At 37.4% G+C, this 24,368-nt stretch overlaps 1 protein-coding gene across 1 annotated transcript; it reads right to left on the reverse strand.

Moving 5' to 3' along the window:
• Positions 1-5,556: 5,556 nt before the first annotated feature.
• On the reverse strand, positions 5,557-24,100 carry ADH4 (alcohol dehydrogenase 4 (class II), pi polypeptide). Its single transcript, XM_080797778.1, has 9 exons — positions 23,978-24,100; positions 23,015-23,116; positions 21,803-21,944; positions 20,329-20,416; positions 17,704-17,935; positions 13,444-13,704; positions 9,404-9,539; positions 8,832-8,970; positions 5,557-6,294 (listed from the first exon to the last, which is right to left on the reverse strand). Exons 1-9 carry the CDS (start codon positions 23,993-23,995, stop codon positions 6,270-6,272), a joined length of 1,143 nt encoding a protein of 380 aa, XP_080653904.1. The 5' UTR covers positions 23,996-24,100; the 3' UTR covers positions 5,557-6,269.
• Positions 24,101-24,368: the final 268 nt, after the last annotated feature.

The raw sequence follows: 24,368 nt of genomic DNA on the forward strand, positions 1-24,368 counted from the left end.
TACCCCTATCTATTATTTTTCTGTTGTATCATCATCCATGGGTTTATTAATATAAATGAAACATAGATTCAGACTCCCAGATTAAAAAAAAGTAAATATAGCAAAGGCATATGCTTTTAGTTACTCCCATCATTTTGGAATAATTAATAATTCCACATTGTGCATGTGGAAGAAAAGGAAAGTGCTAAGGATTCTCTTTTAATTTGGCAGAAAAATTGGAAGACTGCTTAGAAATATAAAGATATTAATTACAGTATTATTACTAGGTTGAAATCTTGGCTATAAAATGAGCAGAATTACAGATTCCTCTGGGAGGTTATTTTTACAGGACAAGGGAACATTTTCTAAAGTCTTTGGAGTCATGAGACATTTTGGTTCAAATAACATTAAATTAACTGAGAATCTATTTCTTTTTAACAAAAAGCAGGAGACATTCTAGTAACAGTTGTGAATATTCACACATCTCCATATTGTTGAGGACAACCAGTAGATATATTTGGAAACCTTTTAATTTTATTATTTTTTTTCAGAGAAAATAGAGCTTAAGAAAGTTTTATTTTCAGTATAGTTAACATACAGGGTTATATTCATTTCAAGTGTACAACATAGTGATTCAGCAACTGCATTTATTACTCATTTCTCATCAAGGTAAGTGTACTCTTAATTCCCTTAACTTATTTCAGCATCCCCCTCCCCCCACCAACCTTCCCTCTGGTTGGTTTCCTATCTGTTTGTTTTCTATAGTTAAGAGTTGGTTTTTTGGTTTGTCTCTTTTGGAACCTTTTTTTTTTTTTTTTAAGATTTTTATTTATTTATTTGACACAGAGAGAGAGATCACATGTAGGCAGAGAGTCAGGCAGAGAGAGAAGGGGAAGTAGGCTCCCTGCTGAGCAGAGAGCCCGATGTGGGGCTCGATCTTAGGACCCTGAGATCAGGACCTGAGCCGAAGGCAGAGGCTTAGCCCTCTGAGCCACCCAGGTGCCCCTGGAAACCTTTTTAATTTAATACTTTATCAAACCAGGTTTTTAGAAGTAGCTTATGATATAGAATTTTGTTTTATTTTTTACATAATCTGCAAGAAGGGATATCTCTTTCATCTCTTTCTCAGACTCCTTCGATTAATTATAAACATTTTTATTTTTTAGGTCAGGTTCTGAAATTTTATTAGTTACATTGTAAGTAGGCCTACAAAACAAATTTATTGGCAGAAAGGATAAAGAATGTTTTTTTTTTAAATTTTTATTAACATATAATGTATTATTAGTCCCAGGGGTACAGGTCTGTGAATCGCCAGGTTTACACTTCACAGCACTCACCATAGCACATACCTTCCCTGATGTCCATAACCCAACCACCCTCTCCCTACCTCTCTCCCCCACCTTCCCCGCAATCCTCAGTTTGTTTTGTGAGATTAAGAGTCTCTTATGGTTTGTCTCCCTCCCGATCCCATCTTGTTTCATTTAAAGAATGTTATTTAATAGCAATAAAATAAAGAGGATATAATTTTTCTATATTATTAAATGCCTAATTACTCATAATTTCCTTCTAAAAAGATCTTGAAACTTTGGAGAAGACAAATGGTCTATCTTTGGGTTAAAGTGATAGAATAAGAACATTCTGGTTAGTAGCATTCCAGAGAGGAAATATTTAGGAATTTTATGCACCTCAATATTTGTCAGTGATGGAGCTGACTGACTAAAGAATATATAAATACAGCTCGCATTTGCTGGTCTGTTATTCACACTGCATGTGGAATGTTGACTCTAAGTATACTTAGAGATAATTTAATTAGGAATAGAGAGGACATGGTGGTATGGGAGACGGGATTATTCCAGCTGTCTTCAACTACTAGAGGGACTAAACTTTCTAATGCTCCAGAGAGCAGAACTTCTTTACAATTTTAACGGTAAGGAAAAAATTGTCCTGGAAGGATGCTAATCTAGGGCTGACTGAACACCTGTCAGTCATATTTTAAAATGTGACTTATTTATTTAATGTGGAAATGGGAAATATTCATCTTTCTTGACCCAACTTTTTATTTGGAAAAGTTTTACGATTTCAGAATTTGAAAAACAGGACAATGGATACCTCTATGCTTTTCACCTAGATGTACCAATTAATATTTTTTGGTCACATTTACTTTCTCTCTGTCTCTGTCTCTGTCTCTGTCTCTCTCTCTCTCTCTCTCTCTCACACACACACACACACACACACACACACACACACTTTTTGGTGAGCAATTTGGAAGGAAGTTGCAAATCTCATGAAATTTACCCCTAAATTCTTCAGCAGTTATCTCCTAATAGGGACATTCTCCTATATGTTACCATCCATTCTTAAGATCATGTTCAGCTTGAAGTTTCTGTGACCCTCCAAGATTTTCCCCACTTGCTTATGAGAGTTTTAATAAGCAAGTGAGAAAAATAGTGTCTCTTTTCCCTGTAACACAGGCTTTATTTGATGAGGTTAATAAATTAATAAATATCTCATAGAGCACATTGCTGGAGGGCCTGCTATTGGCAAAGCACTCAAAGAATATGAAAAATGGCCTTACCCTCAAGAATTTATGGTCTAGGGGTGCCTGGGTGGCTCAGTCAGTTGAGCGTCTCCCTTCAGCTCCAGTCATAGTTCCAGAAGCCTGCTTCTCCCTCTCCTCCCCACTTATGTTCTCTCTCTCACTATCTCTGTCTCTCTCTTTCAAATAAATCAATAAATAAAATCTTAAAAAAAAAGAATTTATGGTCCAGTCAGAATTCTGGAGAATCATATGGAATAATGCACATGAAAGTACTTTTTAAAATGTTAACTATGATATAAATGAAACTTGTTATTCTCTCCCTGAATTCTTTTTCTTCAAGAAAATAGAATCTGGTAGGTGGGAAAAGTGTTTTAAAGAACACCAGAGGGTGCTCTAGTAGCATTTAGAAAAACAATTATCGGCTAAGATGTTTGAAGAGACTGGGACTGTATCTTAAAACCTCATTTTTTTTCTTGTCAGAAGAGTATACCATGATTGTATTGCCTTTTAAATTCAAGTATTGCTCACCCTATTAACTGACATTCTTAAAGTTTTGTAATAATTTCAAGCTGAAAGAGCACACACACACAAAGATAGGCTTGAATATCTATATTAGAGAATTGAAAACTTTAAAATAATTTTCTTTTTCCCTTTGAAGGAATCAAGTTCCATTCCAGTTTTGTTTGTAACTTGGTACCCTAGAAATACTGTGATTTGTGTGTTGCCCCTAATATTTTAAAAAGTGACATTTAAAATTGAAGAGAGAATGTGAGAGCCCTTAGGAGAAACAGATAATTGTCAGTAGCTTGCAATTTATTTTTATGTCTTTAAAGTGTGGTTTTTAGGGGCTCAGTTAAGCGTCTTACTCTTGATTTCAGCTCAGGGCATGATCCTGAGGGTCCTGGGATAGAGCCCCACGACAGTCTCCCCCCCTCAGTGAGGCCTCTGCTTGTCTTCTTCTCCCTCTGCCCCCTTCCTGCCCTCAGTCTCTCTTTGTCTCTGTCTGTCAAATAAATAAGTCTTTTAAAGAAATAAAGTGCAATTTTTTTTTTTTTTTTTAAAGATTTTATTTATTTATTTGACAGACAGAGACCACAAGTAGGCAGAGAGGCAGGCAGAGAGAGAGAGAGGAGGAAGCAGGCTTCCTGCCGAGCAGAGAGCCCGATGCGGGGCTCGATCCCAGGACCCTGGGATCATGACCTGAGCCGAAGGCAGAGGCTTCAACCCACTGAGCCACCCAGGCGCCCCATAAAGTGCAATTTTTAAATGGAACTTTTCTGCACATTGCCAAATGTGTTACTGGTGTGTGATTTTGGTTTCTGGAGTATCATACAGATTGAGCATTCGTTTCTCATTTAAGCAAGAGATGTTTGGGGGACTTAGGCATGAGGTCCCCCAATTATGTTGTAGATTTCTTATCTACAGGAAACTATATTGTGGAATTATATTGTACTGTAGAATTATATTGTAATTTCATACACTAGGAGTTTCAGCTGGGTGCATGGATGAGAAAAAAGGCCTCTGCTGCCAAAGGAGTGATCAAAGTTCAGCTTTAAACCTCATACACATCACTCTGGATTTTCACTGATTATGTATGTAATTTTAACAGACTTGTGAAGAATAATGAAGTTGTTTTGTTTGTTTTTTTCCAAGTCACAGAACCAAAATTGGAAAATTAGAAGACGGATAGAGTCAGGGGCCACTGACTGTAGGAGTGATTGCAGAGATAGAGGGAGAGAGGATGGGAGAGGGAGAGGAAAACAACTTGGCATGAAAATTCTCATAGTGACCATTCTGAGTTATTAGGATTGGGTTTGTGAATCTCTGTTTAGTAAAAAAAGAAGCATGTAGAAAATGTTTTGGAAAAATATCACTCAGAAGAAATATCATTCTAACATAAACCAGATATTTGTGAGGATCAACTTTGTCAAGCACCATGTATTTATTGAGCGTGTCTAACAGAGGCAAGTATTCAGACTGTTCTGCCTTGAAGAAGTTTACAAACATGCACTTGAAAGGGTGTGTGTTAGGATTTCGATAAAGACTTTGAGAACTTAAGGAGATCAGGAAGGGAAAACAGCTCTGTGGCTGCCAACAGCTTGAAAAGGGGGTGGGACTCAAGGGAGGCTGGGGAAGGCTTGAGGAGAGGAGGTGAGGGGATGAGGGGACAGACATACCTGACACAGGGAATAGCCTGGGAAAGGACAGCCAGCCTCCTGTTGGGCACATCCTGCTCCCCAGGATGCCAACAAAGCAAGCATTTACACACAGATGAACTGGCTTCCATTTCTAAGCAAAGAGAGTCTGCAGTAAGCAGGAATACTAGTTTCTGCTTTGAGATATTATCACCCTCCTCTGCCAAAACTTCTGAGAAGTTTATTTTCCCTCAGAATTCAACATGTGGTAAACATTTAAAAATAAAACTAGTTGGTTTCAGGAGTTATTCTAAGCTGATAGCTAGTGTTTGTTACTGTGATCCAAATATCATGATATTATTATCTCTCTTATCCTTAAACTGTCCATTGTAGCATCTATGAAGATTGTTTAAAAATACTCATTTTACTTTTCATATAAATCTTTTTTATTTTTAATTTTTTCCCCTCCTTTCCCATTAAAGCCTATATAAATCTTATTGTCTGTTATATCTTGTAACTTTTTACTTACTGTTATATCTTGTAACTTTTTACTTACTGTGTTACTTTATTATAGGTACTTTTCTCTTTGTTTCTTTTAATTGACTGGAAAAATACTTAGTGCAAATTACAGATTGTTAAACTCCAAAGTTCTAAATGTTATATGCTGTCATGATTATCAAAGGTGAAAGGGGCAATTAATAAAGATAGAAATTGGAGAGTATAGATGTGTTTTTTCTTTTAAAAAATCTTCATTTTTTATACATCTATACTCATTTATATACCCTCTGATATCCCACTACTTGTAATTATAGTTCATAGCGGTAAAGTAGGGCTGAGAGGAAAGAAAATACCGGATGTTAAAAAGGAAATTACTTAGCAACTTATTAAAGATGAACTTGCAGCTTATTGAAACCCAGAAATTATGTAATAGCATTTTATATACATGACATATTTTAAAGATATATCTATCTTATGTACACATCTATAATAGTATTTTTTTCTAGTAAAAATTATTTTATTATGGAAAATTTAACATAAAAGGAGAGAGAACAGTGTAAGGAAACCCCGTATATTTATCACCCATCCTAAAAAATTATAAACATATAACCAATCTAGCTTTACTTATTACTCTTCATTCTTCACTCCCACCTCTGCAGAACTAGTTTTATTTATTTATATTTCTAAAGACTTTATTTATTTATTTGACAGAGAGAGACACAGCAAGAGAGGGAGCACAAGTAGCAGGAGAAACAGGCTTCCCGCCAAGCAGGAAACTGGATGTGGGGCTCAATCCCAGAACCCCGGGATCATGACCTGAGCCGAAGGCAGACGCTTAACGACTGAGCCACCCAGGCGCCCCTGCAGAACTAGTTTTAAACAATTCTCATAATTCTGTTCATAAACACATCAGTTATCATACTTACTAAACAGGAAATATTAACATGCTTTATGGATACAAATACTATGACGTTTATAACTATTTGATGTTAAATAGTTATATAGCTACAAATAGTTATTTAAATTCATGGCAATTTTTGTTTCCTTATTATAGGTTACAAATCAACCGGAGCCATTCAGAATCAGTCAGGTGGATTTCCAGATTGTTCCTGCTATCTTCAGAAGGTCAGGACTATTCGAATGCTGTGAAAAATAAGACAATAGTTGACATAATTTTTTATGGTAAATTTAACCAAATCCCACAAATAATTTTTGTATTTTTTTAAAGATTTTATTTGTTTATTTGACAGAGATTGAGAGAGAGAGAGAGCACAAGCAAGGAGAGTGACAGGCAGAGGGAGAGGGAGAAACAGGGAGCCCAATGCAGCCTCGATCCCAGGACCCTGGGATCATGACCCGAGCGGAAGGCAGCTGCCCAACTGACTGAGCCACCCAGGTGCCCCAATTTTTGTATTTTTCTTTCAACATTTGGTTCAATCTTTCTTTATAGACAATCTATAAAGAAAAGAAATTAATATGTTATCTCTAATTTCTTTTATCTTGCCATTCATGGAATTAATAATACTTTGTATATGGTGCTATTAAGCTGGGAAAAGTTGGGGACCCTCATGTGACCCTGGGTGAGGTCTGTGCTGCCCAGTGTTGCTACAGAGTAGAACATGCTCTGGTTGTAGTGGGGTTTTCATCTTGGAACAGTCACTGCTTGGTATGCTGGGATGATGCTTTCTGAGAACCTAAATATTCTTACTCCTGGATAATTCCTTCAACAAGAAGCAAAGAAGGGGGTAAGCCTCAAGGACAGAGACTTCTTATGTTCCACCTTACTGCTGGAGCTGTGGAATCCCTGGCTTTAGCAGGTTGCCATGCATGATGTTTTCTGCACCCAGAGACTGGAACTACATTCTGTCTACCTGTGGAGGGAGACCCCTCTGTCCTTGCCTCACCATGAGTCAGGGTCACTGCACCTTAAAAGACCAGCTGGGTGTTGCATTCCCTCTACTTCCTTGCTTCTGTACCCATATGCTAACTTCCATCCTCTGCCTTCTCCACTGTCACTTTTCCATCAGTGTGGGCAGTAATGTGGTCTTCCCAGTGAGCCAGAGGGGAGGTAGGAGGCCTCATTTAGGTATCTAGCCCTCAGTCTAGCATTCTTCCACTATCAGGCCTGCTTTAAGAGTATGGGAGACTTCCTAGCTATTAATAAAGTAATTCACCATTTTCCATTTGGCTCCCACTCAGCATTCCTTGTGTGTTATATTCCGTAACATAACTCTAGGGGAAAAAGGAATGGTGGTGGAGGAGATGAGAGTTTTATAGTCTGAGGCCCCAAACTCCAACCCAACTCCCAACATAAGGGCTGTTCCTTATGGGGTTATTGAGAATGTGCAAGATATTGCAGGATTTATACACTAAGTTATCTTGTATAGTTTAAACATCTTTTTCTTTTTATTGAACTTTTTTTTTTTTTTTAAATAAAGATTTTACTCATTCAAGAGGGAGAGAGAGCATAGAGGGAGAGTGAGGGGAGAGGAGCAGTTTCCCCTCTGAGCAGGGAAACCAATGTGGGACTTGATCCACTCTGGGACCATGACCTGAGCCAAAGGCAGGGGCTCAGCTGTTCATTCAAGAGGGAGAGAGAGCATAGAGGGAGAATGAGGAGGGAGGAGCAGTTTCCCCTCTGAGCAGGGAAACCAATGTGGGGCTTGATCCACTCTGGGACCATGACCTGAGCCAAAGGCAGGGGCTCAGCTGTCTGAGCCAATCTGGTGCCCCTATTGAGCTTCTTTTGGATACACTGTAGCAAATGTTTGCAAATTAGAGAATTCATGTCAGTAGAAATAATTTCTCAGGTTTCTTTCCCAAGAAAGAAACTGGATCCTCACGTCATGGACCTATTTTCTTCTTTTGCAACATTTATTTTCTGCTTTAAACTCATGTCATTTAACTTTAGGTTCCCCCAACTCCCATTTTGTGATATTTTCTCTTTTTGTTGCTTTTTTGGTCCTGCATCTCCTCTGTGAAACTGTTTCTGGTGTTTCCCCTTTGTTTCTAGTTACCAAACTGTGCTTGATCATTTTAACCAAAATCAGTCATCCTAAGGTCTCCTGCTCCCCAGTTGCTATAGGTCCCCCAGTTGGGACATTTCTATAAATTAGTTCTCAGGGTCTGTGCCAGAGGAGCACAATATAGCTAAAACTGTGGATCAGAATGTATCTTATAGGAGACCAGGGACAAAGCAAGAGGGAGTTAGAGTTGGGGCACCCTTTAAGTTTCTTTAAATGAGCCACTCACTGCTCACATGTCCATGGTTTTTACCTGGTTCTGAATATGAAGGGCCTGGGGTGGGCATTTTTTGCTAATTGCAGAACATACTTATGCGAAACCCAGGGCAATATTGCACCAGAGTAACCTGACCTTATACTGTGAAAATCTTTCTTTCTAGAGAGCAGCCCCAACTGAGTTAATAGTTGTTTGTGAGAAGGAATATATGTATCAGTTTATATCACCATTCTATGTTGGAATAGTGTATGACAGTGTATATTATGGAAATAGAGTTGGAAGCTTATCTTTTTTCCAGAGACCACTATTTAATCTTTTAAGCACATCTAGTATGTGTGATGATGTGGAAAATGTCAGAAAAGACAAACTGGTTAGTTCTTAACATAAAATAGTCATCATAATGTTTTTCAAACCACTTATTACTCTGTTTGTTAATTTACCTTTTGCCTTGGTTCATTATGTCAAATGCCTCATTGATTTTGTCAAATGGCAGGGTATGAGTCACCAATATATCCAGATCAATTTTCTTCTTCTTGTAGTCAGTAACCAGCTTTGGGATAGAATCGATGCTTTTCCAACCTGTAATTTGGCCACAATGCCAAGTAAAGACATGGTATTTGACAGGAGTTAATCAGTTTGTTGAATGAATGAAATTACTAGGTTGCTTCTTTAATTTTCTACACTTGTATTTTTTTTTAAGTTTTTCTTAATAAGAAATGTTAAAATTAGTTTCTATTTCTAGATAAGGAATTATCTCAGTTTGGTCAAAGTTTACCTTTTGTTCCCCTGTGTTGGTTCACTTTAATGCAAATTGAATTTCAGTGTGCAAATTGTAGTTACCCATATATACAAAATATTTACTTTCAAATAATTCCTAGAATAACTTTTATGCAGTCTCTAGATGTATTATTAGGCATTCAGAATTTAAACAAATTTCCTTTCCATTCAATAATCTTCATTATAAGAATTTGCGTGCCACTATGGAGAAAATTAAAAGAGGAAAGAAACTGACCACCAAAGCATGTTCCATTTACGGTACGGCCCATTATTAGCTCCACTGGAGATATCATCAGTCCTCTCATTTCAGAGTCTACTCCAATGAAAGTACATGACCCCCAACCTGCTGTTGTACTGTCCAGGGCTGCTCTCTGGAAGTCAAACAAAAAGGATTAGCTGAGCAAGTAGAAAAAGTAGAACATGAACTCCAGAGTAGGTATGTACAATACCTGAGGGAAAATTTATACAACTCTGCACATAAGACAAGATTATTCAAGCTGAGGAGGTTATGGTATTATTGATTGATACTTGAAGCTTCACTGTTCAGTTTCAGATAGAACATTCATTAAAAATTTGAACTTTATCAAAAAAGATATTAAAAAGAAACAGAGCCTAATAATTTCTTCTATTTAATACCATAGTTGGGCTGAACCTGGAATGTAGATCATTGCATATCAAGAAAAAAAACATATGTGAAGTTAGGAAAGAACTCTAGAAGATGTATATTATAAATTCTAATCAAGTTTTCTGTGATCTGTCATGGGTACATACTAAAACGTGCAATTTCAGAGACATAAAAACACAATCCTTGAAGTCCTGAGGAGGGGATGAGTAAGTATTTACTAGAACCTAGGAAGTGAGGTACACACTGTAAACTTAGTATATCTCAATAGAATAGATTAAAAAAATGCTATTTAAAGCAGAGAGCACAACAGTTAAACAGAATCTGACATTGGCTGCTGCTCATAAAACATTTCATCTGCTTCCCTACATTATTTAACTCTCATAGTTAGGTGGAGTTATATCACTAGCTCTGGGCCATGGGCTATGAGCAGAAGTGATGTGTTACCTCATAGACAAAACAGGAAAGCTAGTGTGCGACCTGCCAGCTGTCCATTCTCCTGCTGTAACAACCAAGATGACCTCATGTTGAGATTGTGAAGCCGAAAATGTGAGCTTGATTAAGCCTTGATTGCTGAGTCACTGCAAGGAAGACAGTGGTCCAGGGGAGTTGCACTGATCTTCCCATGACAGAGAAAACCATATTATGGTAACTTATTGGAAGTTTGGGGTTAATACAAAAATGCCAAGGATTGAAAATATAAAGAAATTTAAGAAACATATAAACTTGTTGATGGCCATTCCATAAGAAGCTATATGGTAAATAGATGAACATTTAAATCTTTTGAGACTAATCTTAAAGAAGAAAAGTGTGGACTTTGTTTTATGTCCTTTGCCATAGTCCGTGCTCAACTTAATTCTGACTTGTTGGGGCAATTCTTACTTTTACAAAAGTCTCAATAGGAAGTATAGCTTTTTTCATCACCGATCACTGTATAAAAGAAGCAATTAAAAAAAAGATTTTATATATTTATTTGAGAGAGAGCGAGAGTGAGAGAGCACAAGTGGGGGGAGTGGCAGAGGAGAGTGAGAAGCGGACTCCCTGCTGAGCAGGGAGCCCAATGGGGGCCTGGATGGGGGGCTCAGTCCTAGGAGCCTGGGATCATGACCTGAGCCAAAAACAGATGCTTAACTGACTGAGCCACCCAGGTACCCCTAAAAGAAGCAATTTGAAGTATAGTAAATTCTCCCCCTTTTCTTTGTCTGTCTGTCTTACTAGCAATGATAGATGCAGTGACCTAGAACTTTTAGAATGTGTTTTGAAATTTTTATTTGAGTAAATGTTTATTGTTTTGAGAATTCATAATATTTCTAAATAGCAAACTCTTCTACATATGCACTTTTTATATGGCAGAAGTATTTTTCTTTATGCTGTATAGAGAGATCCGTGGAGAGGGGAAAATTCGTAGACTTGTTACCTGAAGCTAGCTATTTACATTGACTCCTATTTTCTGTTTTAGTTTTAAAGTGTTTTTCCTGTTTGCCTTTTTTTTTTTTTTTTTTTTTTTTAAGATTTATCCATGTGAGCGAGAGAGCATGCAGGGGAGATGGTTAGAGGGAGAGAGAATCCTGAGTGGACTGCTTGTTGAGTACAGAGCTCAATGTGGGCTCAATCCCATGACCCCAAGATCATGACCCAAGCTGAAATCAAGAGTCTGATGCCTAACTAACTAAGCCACTCAGGTGCTCCCTCTGTTTGCCTTTTCTACATTTCTGGAGCTTTGCTCAAGTGAGGAATTCATCTCCTTAATGATAACTTAGTTAAAAATGGATATTATATGCAAGTACAAGGTTTTATTTTGAAGCTTCTGACAACTTTTGATGAGAATTACTTTTACTTCTCAAAACTATAACATTGTCAGTTATTGTAACTTTCTGATTGTTCTGTTGGATTCTTTAGCCTGCTTTAGAGAATTAGTGTCGTGAACTCAAGTTCACACACATTACTGGAATCTCCTCTACACCTGAGAAATTTAGCTTTCCTTAGTTATGGCAACTTGATGGATGGGTAGGTAGCTGATCTTTTTGTGATTAAATAAATCCATCTATTCTTATTTGGATTCTCTGGTATAATTCTGTTCCATAATTTAAATAATAATAGAACCTGCCAAGTTTTAGATCAAGTGGTTCTTGACTTGAGTAACTTGTAAAAAAATATTGGTACCTGGGCCCTAGGCTCATGAGAATATCCTGGGGTATGGTCCATGCATTGGTACTAAAAAATGTACCAAATATAACAACTCCCCAGATATTTCTAAAGTGTAGCCAGTATTGACAATCTCTGTACTGGAAAAATAAGGTCAACAGGCTGAATTTCAGTGTTTGAAAAAAATTTGAGCTGTGGAAAGTGGAGGAGTGGATGTAACATGTTGTAAGCTGCAGATGCCAAGGATAATTTAAAAAGCAGGGTCTGAAGCATTGAACAGAGTACAGGATAAGGAGCCCTTAATGCATGCATTTTCAGTAACAGCTAATATTTATTGAGTGCTTATTACCTGCCGGGTAATAATGTAACTTTAAGCAGTTACATTATTCCAGTGAAACCATCCTGAGAGGAGAGATGCAGGAAGGGAGCCTGATGCTTCCCGAAGCTCCTCCCCAACTCCATTCTCTTCTGGAGAACGTGTGAGTTGGATAAGAACCGAGGGGAAGAACTGCAGGGAAGCCTGCTACTGGGAGATTAAAGTACAGAATTCTATTTTCTATAACCTCCCCAGGGGAGGGTTTTAGGAGCCTTCATTGAGTGAAGTCGTAAATAAAAGGGCATAATGCCATCGCTACTCACAGAGCTCACTCATGAAATAAGAAGAATTCATGGGCAGATAATTAGTTGATAAACTGGTCATCTCAAAAAACAAAGCAAAACCCTACTTAGCGTCTTTGAGCAAATAAATAGGCATCAAGTGAACCTTCATTGGAGAGTGAGGCTGGGCAGTCTGGCAAGCTAACTTTTCCATGTGTTATCTCTGTGGTTGGCTCTTTGCCCCACTTTCTAGAGTAGAATAAACAGGGCTGGCTTTGTGGGTCTCCAGCTGGTGCAGTCACTTAGGGCCCTGTGCCTAGACAGGCCTACAAATTGTGTAGGTTGTCCAGAGAGAAGAAATCTGAATGATACCGAATTGTAGTGTTTAGGAAAAAAAAATCCACTTTTAAATTTTGCAGTGTGTGTGTGTTTGTGTGTGTGTATTAAATATATTGAATATATTTGAAAATTCCAGATTTATGATGTGGGCCTAATTTTGTAGATTGCTAACCTTTGACCTCTCTGCTTTTAGGTGGAAGTGGAATACCTCCAGCTGTTAGGGGTGATACTGTGTCAGCCTATCTTCTTCCCTTCTCTAAATCTGCCTTTTTTGTTTTTTTCTTTCTCATTTCTCATAGGCACAATTCTCTTAAGATTTTCATTTCTAAATTTTCTCTTTTTACTGAATTTCACGTGGAAAGATATACAGAAATATTAATAATTTACTAAGTAAATATTAATATTTATTAGTTAAATATTAGTAATAATACACACAATCTAATATTATTAATATTGTCTATATAAATATATAATATAAATATAAAATAACTATTCAGTATAAACATATTGCCAATGTTTATTAATGTTAATAAATATAAATTATTATATACTATTATAAAAAATATACATACCATGGTTTCAGGTCCACCTGCACAGTCAAGGGCAAAATCCACACCTCCACTGGTCATTTCAATGATGACCTCCTGGATGGGTTTATCTAGGTTTCTAGGATTGAGGCAATCAGTGGCTCCAAGGGCTTTGGCCTTCGTAAACTTCTCACTGTTGATGTCAATAGCTATGATTCTGGAAGCTCCTGCTACTTTACAACCCATTATAGCAGAAAGACCAACTCCTCCTAGGCCAAAGACAGCACAAGTAGAACCAGGGGTGACCTGCAAGCAGGAAAATAATAAAAAAACTTTTTAAAAAAAGGTTTTGCTTATTTGACAGAGAGAGACACAGTGAAAGAGGGAACACAAGCAGGAGGAGTGGGAGAGGGAGAAGCAGGCTTCCCACGCAGCAGGGAGCCCAATGAGGGGCCGATCTCAGGACTCTGGGATCATGACCTGAGCCAAAGGCAGATGCCTAAGACTGAGCCATCCAGCTGCCCCTATAAAAGAAAGTGGCCTCACTTTTTTTTTCTATTTTTTTTTTAAGTAAGAGAGTGAGCTGGGGGCAGGAACATAAAAATAAAAGACTGCCTGTCATAAAACAAGATGATAGAGCTAATGGGGGAAATCTGCCAATATGAAAATGGATGGGTCATTGGCTAAATATGGGCAATCATTTGAATGCCATTAGAATTATTAGCTCATGAGAAGCAAACCCAAGTGAAAATAAGCTGCTTGTTTCCTCTTTCCTTTAACTGTTATCAGAACAAAATTTTAAAACCCACATATTTTAAAGGGTTTATTGTTTTCCTTTTTCAATAGATCATAATTAATTTATATTTTTAATAAGTCTTATTTGGTTGTATTAGTGTTATAGTTGGTTTTGAATGAGCACAGATGTTTCTCTATATGTAAATTAGCTCACATCCCAAATCATCAGTTAATTTAAATGGAATGAAATCTAGATTTCTTTGCATCACACTGAAGGGTTTTTAGAGCTAACCTGCTGACTTCTAGCTTCCTCTCTGTGGTAGTTCCATTGCTACAACACAGCACACTGTTGCCAATCCCTTTCTCCCTCCTCAGATCATGCTGTTTCCTCTGCCTGATGCACTTCTCACCGTATTTCCTCTCATTAAAATGTGACCTATACTTCTAGGCCTAACTTAAATGACACTCTCCCTATGAAACTTCTCTTGATTCTTCAATCAGGAATTAGTGCCCACCTTATTGCTTTTTTTATGTTGTATTTATAATCTGCCTTGGTTGATTGATTTTGTATTTGTGTGTTTCTTCAAAAGACTAAGTTCTTTGAAGGCTTATTATCTTCCATATTGCTATTAAGGGTATTCTGTATGGTGTGTCTTTAATAAATGTTCGCTGCATTGAATTACATAAAAACAGAATATACAAGATGATAAGGAAAGTTGCTGTGACTGAGATGTGTTATTCTGTAGAATGGTATAACAGTAAAAAAAAATACTACAGGGGCGCCTGGGTGGCTCAGTGGCCACCCAGGTGGCCTCTGCCTTCGGCTCAGGTCATGATCCCAGGGTCCTGGGATCGAGCCCCGCATCGGGTTCTCTGCTTGGCAGGGGGCCTGCTTCCTCCCTCTCTCTCTGCCTGCCTCTCTGCCTACCTGTGATCTCTGTCTGTCAAATAAATAAATAAAATCTTTAAAAAAAAAACTACACAGGGACATGCTTAAGTAATATTTTCTAGTGATGATGGGAGACTGTTGGAATTAAATCATAAACAAAAGGGAAAGAGGAATCTGCCCACGGGGAGTACTGATACTTTCTAAATTGGAAACAAAATTGTTAATGAATGGAGAGAATGAGTGTCTCTTACTTTAATTTATGCATGATATTAGGCATGCATACACTGACTTTTGCTACTCAGGGTGAAATAAAACATGTTTTTACAAATACTCAGAATATTTTCTATGTATACAATGTACTATTTAATATTGTGGCATGTGTTCACTATAGTTCTAAATCTATTTCTCTAGAGACCGTGTTCAAAAGTTTGCCTGCGTCATTGAGAGTAGAAAGGCATTTTTCTCATTGGGGCAATATTGTACACAGTGGTTGTACACAGCTCACAACCGTATAATTAGAATAGACTGTATTAATTGTGTTAAACAACTGAATGGCTGTGTGTAAAAGTGCCTTTGATTGCAGTAGGGGAAAGGGTTACATAAAGTAGCCCTCTCCCCATTTGAGAATAGGACTATACATAGTGGATGATTATCTATTTGTAGACAACACTGTTACAGGACACTTTCATGCTTCCAAAGATCTCTGTGACATGTGGTTAATGTGGCAGTAAAGGATATGAGCAGATTAAAAAGAATTAGGAGTCCCGGTCATCCTGGATGCAGGCTATACAATAACCTGTTTCATTACTTTTTTCCCAGAAGTATATTAAACTTTATTAAAGCTCTTGCCTTTTGGCTAGAATCAGTGATATTTATTCTCTTAACTTGTTCCTATCAGATTCATTTCTCTTCTATTCCCTAAGCCTCCTATGAAGTGGTTTAAGTGTTCCTCAACAGTGAGAAGAGCAGGACGTGAAATTTACATCAACTTTGGTGGGTTTTTAAAGAAAACTGTAGCTGAATCTTTAGTGTTAATATCCCTGAAGAAATACTAGAGTAGTAGAAGGTGATAGTCTGCATGGACTCCAGGAAAGGGGGGCAGGTGGCCCTAAGAGCAATAATGCTTCCAGTGCTTTCTAGAGGAGAATATGCCTTGACTGCCATGGTTACATCTGCTTTTAACTCCACTCAATTCATGATACCCTTCCTCTAGGAGCCTTCAGATGGTAGTCTGACTTCTCATACAATTTTTTAGTTTTTAATATACTGATAGCCAAAAGTAGCATTCCTGTCTGCTTGAGTAATTCTCAGTGAGAAGTCTTATCTTGATATTCTGGCTATTAGATCAGCTTTTTATTTTGGTTAGGCTGAGTTTAATTCCTTGGTGCTTAAACAACTCCAGGTAGCCTGATAAAAAGGAATATTTGGATTTTAAAGCTGAGGATCAAGCCTTATCAAGGTGTTTAAAGGATCGCATAAGAGCCTGGCTTCATTCATTCATTGAAAAATTATCCAGTTCCTACTGTGTCCCAGGCGCAGGGCTAGGCTCTGGAGATATCACAATGAACAAGAGAGTTCTTGCCTTCAAGGATGAAATAGTCTGATAGGAAGGAGAAATAAATGGAAAATTTCTCCAGAGTGTGTTAAGAAGGAAGACAGGGATAAACACAAATACTTTGGGGGAACTTGGCAGGGACACCCAATGCATGCCTAAGAGGTTGGAGGATTTCTGATAGGAAGTTAAAAAAAAAAATGGAGTCAACCAGAAGAGGTGGGGGAGCTTTCCGTGCAGTGTTGGTGGGAACCAGGTATGGAAAGCCCAGGAGCCACAGTGAATGGAGCCCAGATACTGAGGGTCAGTCTTGGGGAATGGTGAGCCTGCGAAGGGAGAATTAGGGAGAAGCACTAGCTCCTTGACAGAAAAGTGGAGTAATGAAAGGGGAATGAAATCTTCACATTTGTTGTTTAGAAATACCACTCTGGTTGCATTTTGCAGTTTGAACTCAAGGGATGAAGACTGATGTGAAAGAGGCTTCAATAAGGGGGTTGTTTGAGGCATCCAAGTGATACTGACATCTGTCCAGTTTTCATTGAATGGTTTTGTGAAAGCTTCTAGATTCTAAGATGGGCTTCCAGGGATGCATCTTGCCACCCTCAGGGCTGCCTTCTAAGACACTCTGTTGGAGCCATAAAGGGACAGGATGAGAAGCAGAAATGAACTATAAATTGGAGGGAGAGAAATCTGCAAGATCAGGGAGAAAGCAGGGGTGACTGTATGGGTGGAGTTTCTATAGTTTCTGTTGCCTCTTGACTGGGTCTTCTATCCCAGGATGAGCATTTATGTTCAGGGGACATATTTAAGCAGGCAGTGTTTAAGGCAGGGATGGTCTGTAATCTAACGTATCAGTATAGGAAAAGAGATTAACATGAACCAGGTGCCAACTCTATGCCAGCTGCTGGGCCAGATGTCTTACATATGTAATATGATTTAGTTATCTCCAAAACCATTTGTAGTAGATTATATTGCAGAGAGTAGGAGTAGAGAGGTTAAATAACTTGCCTAACACCACAGAGGTGATAAATGACAGAGCTCCTTTAGAATAAAGAATAACTAGCTGCTTTATCACCCTGTCTCGTGGTAAAATCCTGTTTCATGCAACCTGGTGATGGAACACTTTTACCTTGGCAGTGTTGATTGCAGCTCCATAGCCGGTTGAAAACCCACATCCAAACAGACAAACTCTCTCTAAATTTGCATCATCATCGATTTTGGCAAGATTTATATCTGATACTACAGTGTACTGAGCAAAGGTACTGGTCCCCATGAAATGGTAAATCGGTTTTCCTCTGCAGGTGAACCTGCTGGTTTTGTCTTGCATTAGTTCTTGATCAACAAGGGGATTTTTGACAAGACTAGAAAATTAAAAAAAAAAAAAAAAGATATAAAAAAAGAAAGTAAATGGACCATTGACTACACTCCTGAAAAAAATGTTAGGTGTTATATTTTTGTTTTGACAATTTTAGAGATAGAAAAATTGAGAAAATGACTTGAGACTTTTCCTGTAAATATATAGTCAGAAGCAGTCCAAAGACAATAATGATAATAAACTTTTTACTGAATACTTTTTATGTGCCAGAAACTCTCTTAGGGGTTTGTATGCATTAATTCTTAAACAAATTTTATTATGGAAAACTCAACTGTATATAAAAGTAGAAAGACTGGTATGTTGAATGTCTGTGCAACTGTATCCCAGTTTCAGAATTTACCATCTCAGGGCTGATCTTCTGGTGTCTGTTACCACCCCCCCCTCCCCCAGCTCCAGCACTGACCCTTCCCCAGCACCTACCCTCCCCCATGGGATGGTTTTGAAGTAAGCATCACACATTACTATATTCATTTGTAAATATTTTAGTATGTATCTCAAAAGGATTCTTTTAGGTTTAGTATGTATCTCAAAAGGATTCTTTTAGGTTGACCTATTGCATTTCCTTGATATGGTTAAATCTCTTTTAATCGATAGGTTCTTACCTCCCTCCTTTTTTTTTCTTTTTTTTCCTTTGCATTTTGTTTACTAAAGAAATAGTCATTTGTCCTGTATAGTTTTCCTGTCCTGTACAGTTTTCTGAAATGTTCTGATTATATTCCTATTAATTCCTCTTAATTACATTCCTATTAATTAAAACCCAAATTAATTAAATTATTAAATAAATAAATTTATTAAATAAAATAAATAAAATTAAATAAAAAAATTAACTAAAACCCAATTGGGTTTAATACATTTTCCATCCCTGTATTTCCTCTAAACTAGTATTTTCAGTCTAATTGGCTGATTTAATTTAGGTTTTATATTTTGTAGGACTGTTTCAAAGGTGGTGTGTGTAACTTCATCCGAAGACAAATAATACCTTGTTATTTCTCTTTTTTGTGGTGTTAGAAAGAATTGATGGTCATTGCCAAAATCTGTTATTTCATTAAATTTTGCAAAAGGGTATATTAATTCTTTAAATATCTAAACAACCCTGCAAAGTAAAAATTATTATTATTCCCATTTTATAGATGAGGAAATTGAGGCACAGTATTAGATGTAAGAGTTGTACAGTTTAGCTTCTGAAATAACTAGCTTTATTTGGCATTAAGGACAAATAGATTTTTCTGCATGTAGTCTCTTTAAAGAATAAGGTAATAGGGGCACCTGGGTGGCTCAGTGGGTTAAAGCCTCTGCCTTCGGCTCAGGTCATGATCCCAGAGTCCTGGGATCGAGCCCCGCATTGGGCTCTCTGCTCCACGGGGAGCCTGCTTCCTTCTTTCTCTCTGCCTGCCTCTCTGCCTCCTTGTGATCTCTGTCTGTCAAGTAAATAAATAAAATTAAAAAAAAAAAAAGAATAAGGTGATAAAGGTTTTGAACTCTGGAGTCAGACCATGTTCAAAATCTAGCTCTAGGACTTTTATCTGTAGGCCTTGGAATAAATTATTTTACTGCACCTCATTTCATTCCTTTCTCATTTCCTATAGAAGTAAGTAGCTACTATTTTTTTAAATTTTTTAAAGATTTTATTTATTTATTTGACAGAGAGAGAGATCACAAGTAGGCAGAGAGGCAGGCAGAGAGAGAGAGGGAAGCAGGCTCCCTGCTGAGCAGAAGCCCAGACGTGGGGCCTGATCCCAGGACCCTGGGATCATGACCTGAGCCGAAGGCAGAGGCTTTAACCCACTGAGCCACCCAGGTACCCCTAGAAGTAGCTACTATTTTGAGTTTATTTATTTGAGAGAGAGAGAACAGTGCGAATGGGGAGAGGGAGAAGGAGAGAAGCAGACTCCCCACTGAGGGCAGAGTCTGATGTGGGGCTTGATCTCACCACCCTGAGATCTAGAGCTGAGCTGAAATCAGGAGTCAGAGGCTTAATGGACTGAGCCCCTGTATATTTTACTGTTTTGTGTATGATATCTTACTAAATATATTTGTCAGCAACTTGCTTTGTTCCGTTAACATTATGTATGTGAAATTATTCTATGTTGTCGTATGTGGCTCAAGTTTAACCCTTTCCGTTGTTGTATAGTTTTCCATTGTGTTACTACAGAGCAATTTGTTAATCCATTCTCCTATTAGTGGACATTGGGCTATTTTTAAGTGCTGTTATAAACAGTGTTGCAGTGAAAATTTTAGCATATGTTTCTTTGGGTAATTTTGCAACAATTTCTTATATACACCTAGAACTAGAATTGGTGGGTAGAAACTTCATTCAATATACTTCCCCAAAATATTTATACCAATTTATAGTTTTACTAACCAGAGTATAGAGCTTACCTGAGTTTTGTACAGAAATTTGTGAGTGGACTCAGACAGAACTTGCATTTTCTACATTGAGGCATGTAGAGTGGAATTACTTTGTCACCTGGAAAGAAAGACCGTATGCTGGATGGTGCCTAAGATACAGCTTGTAAAAAGTTTCTACCAGAAGAGTTAGTAGAAAACACCATTCTTTATGATACACATTTTATGTTCAGCAGGAAGTATAAATGGGGATAGTGTTTTGTTGCTTTATAAGATTGCTGATTCTTTCAAGCATTGCATAACTGTCTTTTTAACTTTTTCTTTTTTTTTTTTTTTTGTTACTGGGCATGTAAGCAATAAATCTGCATTGATACCGCTAGCTACAGTGTCCTGTCTGAGACTCTGCTGTCATTGCAACTCACTGCATCATGACTATTACTATTATTATTATTTTTTACATTTCTAAACATTCAGTAGGGAACAGAGTATCCTCATATAATAGGAGAGGTTGACAACAACAGCTGGATATGGAGATTAAACTTGATGTCACTGCCGTGTGTCACCGTTTAGTTCACTCTCACATTCTGTATCTTTCTGCCTTTTACTCTATTTCAATTTGATAATGGCTTCTGTCCCCTGATGACCATTTACCATGGGCTAGGCACCTTCTAACTGCTTCCCATACTATCTCATTTAATTCTCAGACAATCCTTTGAGATAGGTACTTTTTCTCTCCACTTCACCAAACAGAAATCTGCTGTGTCATAGAAAACTGACTTCACTGGTGGAGGTCACACATCCAGTAAATGGCCCAGTAAATGGCAGAGCTGGGACTACATTGGCCAGACTAATTGACAGATACAAAACTTACAGGAGCGGTTTATTTCTCTGATCTTATTTGGCATGGAATCTAAAACACTTCTAGGTTTGGAGCATTCTCATTAAAGGAGGAAAGAATGATATGGGTCCTCCTACATGACAAGTGAGTACTATATAGCCCATATTCCAGTATTTTGTGAATATGTTATAAAATGTGAAGTAAATGATCTCAGCCATTGCCATGCTTCATTTACATACTATTTTTATGTTACAAAGTTTCAAAAAGACACATAAGCTGACATGGGCATATATAATATTTCTCACTTAAGCTAACTGTAAATACTCATTCTTTAAATTCTTTATGATATTAAACTATTTTTGTTTTATTTAGAAGAGGTTGTCATAAATTTTCATTTGTGCCCCACTTTGTGGCTTTGCTTCATAGCATAGTTTCTTAATGCTATATGTAAATAAAGTGACCGTATTTTCCAGATTTTATTAGTTCTGATATCACATATTCTGTCTCCTTGTTAGACTGTGGTAGATTGCATGTCTTACTTAGTTTGTCTTTGGAACAGATGGTTCCCCTATAAAAATAGAGATCAATTATAACATGCAAACCCAGGACTTTTTCAGTTCTCAAGCTATCTGGACATTTCCATTGAATTGGAGTCGGGAAAGAACATACCTGGTTTGAAGTTGGTCACTCCTGGCCCCACACTTTCCACAATTCCTGCACCCTCATGGCCAAGGATCACTGGAAGAAGGGGCTCTTTAAATTTAGGATTGATAGGATGGGCATCAGTATGGCACAGGGCAGTGGCGATTATCTACAAGGCAACCACAGACTTGAGTCCTGTTTCTGTCATATCATTGGGGTTGTTAGGAGGGTAGTTTTAGGTCCAATGTCACCCTGAAACTTTACAACATCCCTGGAGCTCAGTAAAAGAATTACATTTCGGGGAAAAAAAAAAAGAACAATTAAAAATATCAGCATATAGTCTTTTCTTCTAAATCTTTGTTTTCTAACTTTCATGGCCACTGGAAAATTATGCAAAGAGATGGAACTGGCAGTTAGTGTGTCCAGGAGAGGAGAAATCGAAGGTAAAAGGGAAAAGTTGAACAGAATCTTTTAGGAAGAGGGAATGTAGGGAACACAGGTTCCTAGGGCTTGTGCAAATTTTGTTGAAATTTTATGAAGTGAAATAGAAATAATACAATTTTTATAATTCACAGTTATATCAGATAAAGGATTGTCTCAGTCACCAACATACCCCTTACTCTTCAAGATTCTCTTGGTGAGGCTATCCTATTCACTCTCATGTATAAACCTGTCTTGTAGTGGTCCTGAGGTAAAAATGGAAGCCGTGCCAGCTGTGGCGAAAATGGAGAAGTTCTGCCACCTTTTGATCTGTGATCTCTGCCTCCTTGGTATGGTCTCTTTTCACTGCTTACCCACACTTTCCCCCCTTTGCGCCCCCAGGACCCTTTTACTGCCCCGGGCAGCACTTCAGATCTTTCCTCTATTTTGTTTTGGAACCAGTTTTTGTTTTTTTTTTTAATTTTTCTTTTAATAACACTTTCCAATAACTGGCAACTGGAAACCAAAAGAAAATCTACCTGATTCTCATCTGAAGTGAATTCCTTGGTCTAATTCTTAGGGCTAATGATTAATATAAAGATAGTTCAAATGAATGTTAAACATGTTATCAGTAACAACTGGTAATTAGTAATATACCCCTCCTGGGATAATGCGTGTTTTTATCTGGACCTAACGACTGTAGTTCTGCCAAAGGTGAAACTCCAGGTACTCTCAGTCATGCCACGCAGGCTTGACCTGAAGAAGGCAAGTCTGCACTTAGTGCCTCGTCTGTACCGGCTATGAAAAGTCCCCACTTACTTGCACACGAACTTCATGAGCCTTGGGGGGAGCTACCTCAACCTCTTCTATGCAAAGGGGCTTGCCTGTTTCCCAGGCAACGGCTGCTTTGCATTTAATAACCTGAGAAAGAGGGAGGAAGGGGAGATTAATCACATAAATAATAGATAAGCATGTAAACTAGAGTTAATTAAAATTATATTTAAAAATTTAAGTGTGACATTGAAGGAAAGTGGAAAGAAACAAACCTATAATCCTCTATTGTAATGCTACTATTTTTGCTTTTGGTATGCTTTTCCCAGTCTTTGACACATGAATCCATAATTTTTGATAGTTATGCAATTTTAGAATTATATTTTTAAATATCATTAGTCTTATTGCAGATGCAATATATATTAATTATGGGAAGTTTCAAAATACAAATAAAAATAAAAGAAACAAAATCCACCTGGAATTTTATGACTCATTTTATGATTTTGATGTAAATTTTTTTAGTATCCCTATATGGGATCTTTTGTAATACTTTTGTATTATAAAATACTTTTGTAATACTTTTATATTAATATAACATACGAGAGACTAATACAAAATACTTTCATAATACTTTTGTAATAATATAAAAATGTAATACTTTATAATCTACGTTTTCTGCTTATTAATATACTATTTTCCATATTTTTCTCTTTTATTTCTAACAGATGCAAATTCTATTGTGTTATTGTAGCATAGGTACTCAAATTCCTCTTTTTTGACCTTTATAAGTAATATTTAATTGAACACTCTTGTATTAAGCATTTTGGCAAATCCACAGTAATTTCCTTAAATTCCTAGCACGAGTTCACTCATATCATTTTGATCAGCTTTAAATCGCTGCTTTCTGAGAGTAATCCTGAGGGAAGTTTGTTTTAGTAAATTTATAAAGAGACAAAAAAACCACACACACACAAACCAAGAATCAAATAAAGAAACAGTATATTTGCTTACTTTGCCCTTGGTGCCCATTTTCCTTTGGCAAACTAGGCTTGGAAGTTTCTTTCTGATTTAAGAAGCTCTTTCACGTCCGTTCAGCGTGTTCTGTGTCCTGTAATGACCTGTCTTTGAATAAATAACATTTCTGCCTTTTATTATCCAATCACTTTCTCGTTTATTGCTTTGACACATAGCTCTGCCCATTTCTCATGTGATTTGTGCTATCATATTTCAGCTGCCAATTGCCATTGCTCCCAGCCCTTATTTGAAGAGTTTACGTACGTTTCCCTCCCTCCCCCTTTCTTTCTTCCTTTCTCTTTCTTCCTTTCTCTTTCTTCCTTTCTCTCCCTCTTTCTTTCTTTCTCTCTCTCTTTCTTTCTCTCTTTCTTTCAAGATTTTATTTATT

The sequence above is a fragment of the Martes martes genome (genome assembly GCF_963455335.1).
Source record: "Martes martes genome assembly, chromosome: 2".
NCBI lineage: Eukaryota > Metazoa > Chordata > Mammalia > Carnivora > Mustelidae > Martes > Martes martes.

Excerpts from the sequence above, each read along its gene's own strand:
- ADH4 (XM_080797778.1), bottom strand. Across the intron at positions 20,417-21,802 it reads AGTGACCAACTTCAAACCAG|GTGACAAAGTAATTCCACTC; the intron begins GTATGTTCTTTC and ends CTTTCTTTCCAG. Across the intron at positions 9,540-13,443 it reads CAGGTGGACCTGAAACCATG|AGAGCAGCCCTGGACAGTAC; the intron begins GTATGTATATTT and ends TTTGACTTCCAG.